The 10658-nt window shown below is 38.4% G+C and overlaps 1 protein-coding gene across 1 annotated transcript; it reads left to right on the top strand.

Annotated features, from left to right (window-relative positions):
• The first annotated feature begins 1878 nt into the window (after positions 1–1878).
• On the top strand, positions 1879–8172 carry Gpr65 (G protein-coupled receptor 65). The gene is made up of 2 exons (XM_055593159.1): positions 1879–1939; positions 6636–8172. Exon 2 carries the CDS (start codon positions 7052–7054, stop codon positions 8063–8065), a length of 1014 nt encoding a protein of 337 aa, XP_055449134.1. The 5' UTR covers positions 1879–1939; positions 6636–7051; the 3' UTR covers positions 8066–8172.
• The last annotated feature ends 2486 nt before the right edge of the window (positions 8173–10658 follow it).

Here is a 10658-nt window from a genome sequence, read left to right as displayed (position 1 = left end):
CTTCTTCTTCTTCTTCTTCTTCTTCTTCTTCTTCTTCTTCTTCTTCTTCTTCTTCTTCTTCTTCTTCTTCTTCTCCTCTTCTTCTTTTACATTTTATCTTAATTTTTAATCACCTTAATGACAATATGTCTTAAAGTTTTCAGTTACTACATACTATTTTCAAGCCCTTGAATACTTTAAAAATTCATGATTTTGTGGTTTTGTTTGTTTTGTTGTATGTTTGTTTGTTTGATTGTTTTGAGACAGGGTTTCTCTGTGTAACCTAGATGTCCTGGAACTCACTCTGTAGACCAGGCTGGCCTCCAACCTAGAAATCCGGCTTCCCCAGCCTCTCAAGTGCTGGGATTAAAGGCATGAGCCACCACAGCCAGGCATATTTTTATGATTCTTAAAGTCATACAAAGAAAATTTCAAAAGCCTTTACATTCCTGATATATCCTACTTAACTCCAAGAGGAAAAAAAAATCTTTGCTATATCACAAGATCACATTTTTCCATTAACAAATTCAGACTTGGTATAGTCTGGCTAAAGCCTAAAATTAAGTTAGAATTTTCCACTCTAAACTGATTTCATACTTATAAAATAATATTATTGCCTTCATTTCTAAACAAAGTTTATTGGGAAACAGTTTTAAAATGATGTCAATCTTTTCTTAAAAGTAGCATCTTCTAGAAACTAATTTTACTTGTGCATTAAACTATGGCTTGTTTAAGTATTGCATTAGTGTTTTAAAATAATAATCTATAGCACTCAAAGCCACATTTTCAAATATCATGATTATCTATTTGCCTGAGCCACACACATCAGCTGCTTTTAACAATCACTGTTTTCTATTCTCAGAGGATTACTAGAAGAGAAAATGATGCTGTAATCAAATACTATACATCTAATCCTATTAGTACCCCAGAAGAAAAGAAAAGGGTTTCCACAATGGTGGCCATCTTGACCCTCTCATATCCCCACCTTATTTTTGCTATTAAACTACTGTATTCACCACAACCACCTATTCCTTCTGTTTTATTTCCATGAACCAACTCATCCCAAACTGGTCCACAGTATCCTCCTCATTCTCACACATCCAAATGACTCATGCTTATTTACACGTATCTCTAAGTGCTTATCTGTGCTTCTGTTGCGCCCAGGTTGTCACTAAGTGGTCCTGCTTACGTGGTAGTATGCTTCTTTCTGGGTATTAGTCAGGGCCTGCGTAGATACCCTCGCAATCACTGTGCACTAAGAATATCATAGATGTACTGACAAGACAGAGAAACGAAGGGATTAAATAATTGCAATATATCCTATTAAGAAAAACGAGAAATCAGAGGCTGTAGAGATTAATCAGTGGGCAAGAGTGCTTGCTGCGCAGCACGAAGAGCTGAGCTTGCATCCCAGTGTCGAGGTAAAAAGCTGTGCATAGCTGTGTATATGCCTGTAACCCCAATGCAGCGGGACAAGCTGAGACAGGAAGGTTGCTGGAGCTTGCTAGCCACTAGTCTAGGTCCAGAATCAGTAAGAGACTCCAAAGAAATAAGGCAGAGAGAGAGAGAAAGCAGGACACTTGACATCCTTTTCTAGTTTTCAAAAGTATTTATCCTGGTGCCACACCTGCATATACATTACATACATTACACACATACATATCTAAGAAAATAAAAAGGTATACTTGTAAGGATACATTTATAATTACAATACAATGAAAAACAAGTTTTGAAAATTACACCACAATTAATGACCTAAACATCATTTAAAGAATTGAAGGGATCCTTTTGTTTGAACTCAGATAAAGTAAGCCTCCTCATTAAAGAGCTGCTTCCTCATTGGCTTATGACAAAATATGAGTGCAATTTCCTGTCTCCGCAACACTACTGGTTTCTCTTCTTGATACAAGCAGATTTGCCAGCCTCCTCAATCAAGAGAAGCATCACTTCAGAAACAGGGGTGAGTATGAGATTAAAAACTAGAACAGGATTTCAAAGTAGATTGCGCACGTTGGCATAACAATCAACAGTGTTTGTAACATTTCATCTGGTTTAGGCTTTGTGAACGTAATAAGACCAAGATTTGTGAAAGAAATGGAAATGAGGAAGACACATGGTTTCTTCTACTTTGAGTAGTGGTAAGGGGGTATCAGAACTCAGACTTAGAACTGGATAGGTGACGATGTGGGTATAGGAGACCGTGTGTGATCAGCTCTCTTCAGGATGCAGTCTTTTGGTAAACTGATGGTTTAGGAAGAAGCTCTGCCATCCCTGGCAGGAGAGCTGCCTGCCACTAGAATCTCCTCGCTAGTGCAGAGGTCTAGAAATAGTTTTTACATGGATCAGAAATCAGGTAAGGTTGCTGTATGTCCCTGGTGCCAGTAAGCATCAGTTGTAACTATTTGTTAATGAATAACTGTCATAGTGTTGGAAACATGTGGAGACCTCAGAAACAGCAAGTAAGCTTATAGATGAAATTGAGTGTTTCTGTAACATTGTATGGGAACAGTTTGCTTTTAGCTATTGTCATAAATTATGTTACTTCTAGAGCTATGCCATAGATTGTCTTTTTGGCACTTCACGAGATTTAACTTTAACTCGTCCATATTTTCTGCATTTGGAAAAGTGCAGAAATAATGTCTTGTTCATACTATTAATTTTTAGAAGTACTTCCATTGAATTAATAAGTGCTATCTACAAGGCTTGGCATCACATGTACCAACTCCCTAGACCACCCTGTAATGCTCCTGCCTGAAGGCCAAGGATGGCTTCCTTTTAGGAAATGTGTGGGACAGTAGAAGAGAAAACAGCACATTGCTGAAGTTAATATGTAGTGAAGGCTTTCTGTGTGTTAGGGTTTTGGCATCATAGGCCATCTCTTTTAACCCTCATAGCAAACCAATGACATGAGCACTAACATGGGAGGAAACAAACTTAGAAGAACCACAGATTCCCCAAGAACTTTGAGAACCTTTGAAAAAGCAACCACAAGCTTGTACTGCCTCTGTTGCTCAACAGACAAGATGCTATCTGCTTTATCAAGCCACCCTGGCTGGAGGGTGCAAGGCAGGAAATGCTTTTATAGCTTAAAAAAATTCATCCTGTTGAAAACTCTAAAACCTCACTAGACTAATTTTCTCTGTCCTTGCTTTCATTGAAACAAACATAATTTATTTAGTAACACACAAAAGAAAGAGGCCCCTGCTGCCCACCCTTCCATTCTTGGTCCTGGTCTCAAAAGAGGAAACATTTATAGTTTAGGTGTTTTTCCCTCAGATGCAGAAGCCTACCCGAGGGTGTGATGTTGCCATTTTCGAGTGCCCTGTCCTTAGCAAGTTTTGCAGTCAGCCCTTCCTTCGTGCGGTACAGATCACAGAGTTTCATTTTCTGTCTTCACCAAGAGCCTTTAAAGGGTTCTTCAAGAACTGAGGAGTAAATTTTCTGAGTGGCAGTTACCTGCCAATGTTTAGATTTTTTGTTCTGGTTCTTACAATATAATTATAGGATGACATTCACTTTCTTAGATTATAGAGACATGGATACTCTATCATCTGGTTTCAATGACTGCTGCTGATAAGCCCTCGGTGCCCCCATCCCCCGCTTAGTTCTTGGTCTCTGCAGTTTGATCTAGTGTGTCTAACTTTGTCCCACCCAGCACTAAGCTTCACAGGTCACAGGACCACATGTCTCTCATAAATCTTAGAAATCAATCAACCATTATGTTTGGGAACATTGCTGTTCACTAATCTCCCCTTTCTTCCTTTATGGAGCTCTAAACTGATCTTTTCAGTTCACACTCCATGGATCTTTGATGGTGTCCTATTTTACACTGATATTTTTTTCTGATTTTCTAAGTTTTATGTAACAATGCTCTCTTTTGAGTAATTTTTCCTCTTGAATTTTTATTCCAACAAAGTCTACTCTAATATTTAGAGAAAATATAACTATTCTATTTTTACATCCTCTCTCTCCTCCCTTCTTCCTCCCCACCCCCCCCTTTGGATACATGACTTCATTCTACAGCCCAGGCTGCTTGCAAATTGATGATGATGCCCTAAGCTGCAGCTTCCCAAACACTGGAATTACAGGAGTGAGCTAATCCTCCCCCCCAAGCTGTTATTTTTATTTCTCTTCAATCATCGTGTGTTTGATTCTGTCTTTTATCTCTTTAAACTGATTAAATATGTATGTTTCATGTTACGTGTGTATTCATTTATCTCTAAAGCTTTTGTGTACCTCGTTCTCTAGGAGTCTGCCCCCTCCCTTTCTTCTCTTCCTTCCTCTTCCCTCTCTCTTGGGTATGTTGGATGAGGTCATATTTGCTAGGGCTCCTATCTGTGGGACCCTTTGAAGCCCAGGCTGAGAAAGCCTTCTTCATGAGAGAAATCTATGTTAATTTCTTCTGGGTGCCTTAAGAGTCCCATGCTTTTCATTTAATCCATATCTTCTGTGAATTTTTCCAATACTGTTCACATTATTTTTATTGATTTTCATGTAAGAAAAAAAGAAGTAAGTTGTATTTCTTAGGAAGGCTTACATGCACCATCTCCATGTCAAACATGTTGTCAAGATGCTTTCTGTCCCCAATCACCACAACCATTTCCACCACTTAACACTTCATTTACAACATTACACATGTGCAGACAAATGTGCATATCCTAAGAATACAATCTAATCAGTCTGTACAAGCTGAACCTCCTCAAAGCAAGTGTACAGCTTGATAATTTTATGAACTGGACATGCTCAGTCAAGCAGCAACCATGTTAAGAAACTATCGAACTCTCAGAAGTCCCCTTGCACCCTTTTTCAGTGTCACCTGAACCTGCCAAAAGTAATCGCTGTCCTGACTCCTAGCATGAGCTTTGGCTGGCTTTGTCACATAATATGTCCTCTGTTGTGTAGTCTTGTCTGTTATCATTATGTTATTAAGCTTCAGCACTATTATTTTATTTAGAACAAAAAAACATCACTGGTGTATAGATGCTAATGATCTATTCTACTGCTAATGGGGATTCTAGTTGGTGTATATTACAGACATGGTACTCTAAACATTCTAATCTTAGTGCATGCTGCTTAGCAAATGTGTATGTATTCATTTAGTAACAAGATTGCCAGATCATGTGTAACTTTTCCAGCTTACCGTATGTGTGGGTTTGGGTATTCTGCATCACCACCAAACTTGGTATTTTCTGCTTTGCACTTTACTCTGGTGAGTATGTTAGTGCTGCCTCATTCATATTTCCCTGGTGGCTAATAAGATTGAACTATATAAGTAGGTCAAACAAACAAAACTAGCAATGAAGACTCAGAGCCTTTCTAAGTGAGGCTCTGCTAGACTCTATGAACACTCAGGGGAAGATTGTTTTTCTTTAGCTCCTTGCATAAAGCAGACCAAAGTAAAAAAACTTGCGAGCTTTTCTTTGTTGTCTGTAAATGTCTCTGGAACATTTGAGTCTCTTTTCTGTTTGGCACTTCCTCAGAAGCCAGAGCCCCCTAGATCCCAGTGTGTGTGGTGGTAGAAAGGCGCTTTCTACCTTCCTGGTGTGAATTCTGTTTCTGTAATCCAGAGGCCCTGGTTGTCTCTTCCACCCACATCTATCTCCAGCATATCACCTCCTGCTCCTCAGCTCTGCTTTCTGTTTGCCATCACAAACATTTTGCTATTGATTTAACAGGCTGCTCTGCATGCTTGACTCATGTCATTAGGTATGATAAAACCAGAAGGTTTGGGGAGTTGTACTGTTCCCTTTTAAGAGTCAGATGCATCCTAGATGTATTCCAGCACCAGGATCATGCCCTTGTGATAGAAAGTCTTTTTGTGTACAGAACTTGTCTACACTTGGAAAGAGAAAGGCACTGATGGCCAGAATATTATTCCCATACAGCTTAATGGTCTCATCATGTAAACCATCTAAATTACCAAGAGATCCTACCAGTTAAGGAATTGGGAGCACTTCTCTATGACATTGTCACTTTACAAAGGAAGAACCTCAGAGCTAACCAGCTCTATGGATGAAAGTTGATAATCGCAACACTTCCCCAGAGTTGAGATGGTTCTGTCTCCTCACATATGGAATATGTGTGAGACACTGTGAACTACATTTCATAAGAAACAAAGACAAACAGAAGAGGGAAGACTGTGTATTAATGCCCAACAAACTATATTTTAAACTCCACTCTATCGTGTTATGGAAATATTTTTTAATAATGTGACTTCTGAAATGCCTTTTACTGATATATATTAAATTGAAACTTATAAGTCATGTAACCATGTAGTTTAAGAACACTCCAAAGCAACAAAATAAAGTAGCATTTTCTCATCACAACCAAATAATTAAACATTCTAATTTTAGCCACCAAAATGGCTTTAATTGTTTAAAAAAATTTGGTTATGGTTGTTAGATATTGTCCAGGAAGAAATATAATTCTCTATATGATAACTTCCTTTGAGTAATTCTTATTTGAAATAGGCAAACCATCCCCATCGGATAGTTTATTTACTAAAGTTCATTAGTTGTTTTAGTTAAACACTGTTTTGTACTTTAAAATATTTGTTATTGTCAATAAATGAAATAAGACTGCCTCAGAATCATGATTGTAATAAAATTATATACCTTATAAATCTCTAACCTATTCTAGTTCATCTTTCATTACAGAAACAAGACACTTTCAAAGAACACCAAACGGTATGAGAATAAATCCTGTGTGCTCATATTTGCACCCATCTCCAATCTCCTGTAAGATTCTAAAGGACAAATTGATAAAGCATAACCTTTCAAGAAAGCTAAACACCCCATGCTATTGAACACAAAGACTTCTGATGGCTTAATTCCATTCATCGCTTTAAATCACCCTCAGGAGCCTGGATCCTGACTTCTAGTGGTGATAGTGTGTAAAAATTGATCGATAACCACTTTCTACATGCATTGAGTTGACTAGAACTTCAAAAATCAAGAAAAACTTACAAGAAAAAAAAAACTAGTGAAGAGAATTTAACATTGGAAACTTACACAGCAAGGCTTCCTTACCCTGTTTACGGCCTAAGAAGTAATGTAATTGCCACCATAAAAAAATGACGATGAACAGCACGTGTGTTGAAGAACAGCATGACCTGGACCACTATCTGTTCCCAGTGGTCTACATATTTGTGTTTGTAGTCAGCGTTCCAGCCAACCTTGGATCCTTATGTGTGTCCTTTCTGCAAGCAAAGAAGGAAAATGAACTAGGAATTTACCTCTTCAGTTTGTCACTGTCGGATCTGCTGTATGCATTGACTCTACCTCTGTGGATCAATTACACTTGGAATAAAGACAACTGGACTTTCTCCCCCGCCTTGTGCAAAGGAAGTGTTTTCTTCACGTACATGAACTTCTACAGCAGCACAGCATTTCTCACCTGCATCGCCCTGGACCGCTATTTAGCAGTTGTCTACCCTCTAAAGTTTTCTTTCCTAAGAACGAGAAGATTTGCATTCACCACTAGCCTCGCTATCTGGATATTGGAATCCATCTTCAACTCTATCCTTCTGTGGAAAGATGAAACAAGTGTTGAGTACTGTGATGCAGAGAAGTCTAACTTCACTCTCTGCTATGACAAATACCCTCTGGAGATCTGGCAGATCAACCTCAACCTGTTTAGGACATGCATGGGCTACGCAATACCCTTGATCACCATCATGATATGTAACCATAAAGTCTACCAAGCTGTGCAACACAACCAGGCCACGGAAGACGGCGAAAAGAGAAGAATCATAAAGTTGCTTGCTGGCATCACGTTGACGTTCGTGCTGTGTTTCACCCCCTTCCACGTGATGGTGCTCATCCGCTGCATCTTAGAGCGGAACATGACCTTCAGCGACAAGTCTGGAAAGCAGACCTTTACAGTGTATAGAATCACGGTAGCGCTGACGAGTCTGAACTGTGTCGCTGATCCAATTCTGTACTGTTTCGTGACTGAAACGGGGAGGGCTGATATGTGGAACATATTAAAATTGTGTGGTAGGAAACCCCATAGATCACAAGGACAAAAAAGAGACATACTTTCTGTGTCCACGAGAGATACTGTAGAATTAGACATTATAGAATAAAGGGCATAAGGGGCGGAGGCAGGTTAAGTTACATGGTATTATATAATAAAAATTATATTTTGGAAAGAAAATCTGGAAGACCAGGTGTTCTGAGTGAATAGTCTACCCCAATGGAACATCGCAAAGGTACATTGTACAACTGCTATGTTGTCTTTTATTAAATAAGGTATGAACCTGTATTGTTTTGTACATATTCTAATGACTTGGTACCATCCTTATTAGTCATAATATCCTTTGTCTCTGTGCCATAACCCCTAAGACAGGCAGGACTGCTAGTCTTTAAATCAATGGCCATTCTGTCTAATTGTTACTGTTCCGTTGTTGTTGTTCTACCTTTGGGTTTTCAGTCTGTCAACGCCACTTCTCTCATCTCTGTGAGCCTGACTCCAACAAATGGAACCACTAACTGCTTCTAGTTGCATTCATTAACAAATGGGGAAGCCACCCCATGTACTGGGATTTCCCATTAAGCACTTACTGGGTTGTGAAAGAAATGGTCTCCTGAACTTCCATGAAGTTTACATCCATTTAAATACATTAGTCACTGAATCACATAAGGGAAAGGTTAATGAACTCTATATTTTGATCTTGATTTCCTTAAATTTATAGCTGAATATATGGTAATTGAAACTGATGGGAGTTTCCATGCAGACAAATAGATATTTATTGGCAATCTTACACTCACGGGCTTCCTCTTTGACTTAGGATGTGTAAAGAACCTTGACCTAATACATTCTTTCGAATCTTCATTGTGGAATTTATCCAGCCTAGTTTTAGGGAGGCACTGGGCAGGCATTTCTTTTAACCAAAAAAAGTTTGAAGGTTCTTCTACCTCCTCTTTCCCCCTTATACCTTCTCTATCTCCCATCTCCTATATATTCTTTCTCTTCATTAAAAAATGATCAGCTAGCAAGTGTCTTGATACCAGTTTGGTCCTATTCATTGTGAAACAAAAGCTTGATAATCACAAGGACAGATATGTCTGACCCAGCATGTATGCACATATGACAGTACTTTTCCATTGGTCTTCCGTGATGAAGTGTGCACACAGTGGAAGGCTATCTTGCCTTGGTGCCATATATCCATGCACTCTCCATTGCCTTTTTCTGCTCAAAATGCAATGATTTCCCCAAACCTCTCTTTCTACAAAAATGCAGAAACAGTGACAGCCCCTGATCTTACTGTTTATTATTTTTAATCTTGTGTGTGTGTGTGTGTGTGTGTGTGTGTGTACGTTTTACCTGCAGGTGTGTCTGTGCTCTAGGATCGCATCTGCTTTTGACAGACGAGAGAACAATGTGTACTGCTCTGAGCTGTCTGTTTAATGATAGTTGTTACACCTACCTTGTCAGGACTGCGGACAGCTACTCAAGAAGTAGAATGCCTTCAGACCCCCAGGAGCTGGTTAGAGCAAGAAGAGCCAGTTGGAACTGGCTCCAGGATATAGGTATGTGGGAAATTCTCAATAGTGCTGGCTCCTGGGCATTCCCCACCAGGAGGTGACATACTGAAGGCATCGGCATACAGCTAGATAGCCATTTTAATTTATTTGCATGGGATTTTTGTTTTATTTTCTTATTCAGATTGATTTTTTTTAAACAATGTACACTTTTGGAAAGCTACAGGAAAGACTGCATGAAGACCAGGTTTCTTTGTTTTGTTTTTGTTTCTTGTTGTTTGTTTGTTTACCTCTACTTTCCAAGCCTTACTGAAGGAATCTATGGATTAAAAGATATAAAAATTAACTCTTTGTTCTGTCTAAATTATATAATATTATCTCCCTGAGAACCTCTGTAACAAATCTTTTTGTAACAAATTTGTTACAAATCTTTTGTAACAAATTTGTTACAAATCTTTTGTAACAAATACAAAAAGATGTATTTCTATTCCTTCTCTCTGTTGCTAAGAGAGTCTTCCAAGGACAACGGGTACCTATTCTAGAGTAATGATTGAATAAGTCACTGCTTACCAGTTACCTCTGCTGATTTTGTTAAGGTGATTTATTTATTTTTAGTGGGGTGAGTTTTGATTTCAAAATAGAATCTATGATACAGAGCACATAAGGCATCTCTTTATCTTTATAATCTCTACAATTCTGGGTGCTTCTTTTTGCCCAACCTCATACTCATCATTCTCTTATCCAGGCATGAGGCTCTTTTCTCTCCTAGTTAAACTCATCCCAGTTGCTATGGTAACAATTGCTACTGTAGCACTGCTGACCCAAGAAGGCTTTGTGATAAGTGATCATACACTTGTCTGTGTTGCAAAGCCATTATGAAATCAAAAGAATTCCTGAAACAGAGACAGAAATACAAATGCATAGACACAACAAACAAATTTGCTCCATCTCTCAAAAACAGAAAGAAAAACGTTTCTATAACCTTTTAGCATGAGCTTCTGCTGTTTTGTATTATGTCTAATATGTCTAATATCAACTAACAAAACATGTCATCTCTTTAACATTTGAAGTAATGTTAAAATTACTTAAAACCAAAATTAAACCATTTTGGTTTGTTGGTTTTATTGTTTACCAATCAGTAGCAGAAAGAAACATTTCAAATATTCTCCTTTCTTATTTCTTCTTTCTGTATTT

The sequence above is a fragment of the Psammomys obesus genome, unplaced genomic scaffold (assembly GCF_907164565.1).
Source record: "Psammomys obesus unplaced genomic scaffold, mPsaObe1.curated_primary_1811, whole genome shotgun sequence".
Taxonomy (NCBI): domain Eukaryota; kingdom Metazoa; phylum Chordata; class Mammalia; order Rodentia; family Muridae; genus Psammomys; species Psammomys obesus.
Note: the sequence above shows the minus strand (reverse complement) of the source record. Positions and strands in the feature narration are given on the sequence as shown.

Excerpts from the sequence above, each read along its gene's own strand:
- Gpr65 (XM_055593159.1), top strand. The coding sequence starts at position 7,052 with ATGACGATGAACAGCACGTGTGTTGAAGAACAGCATGACCTGGACCAC.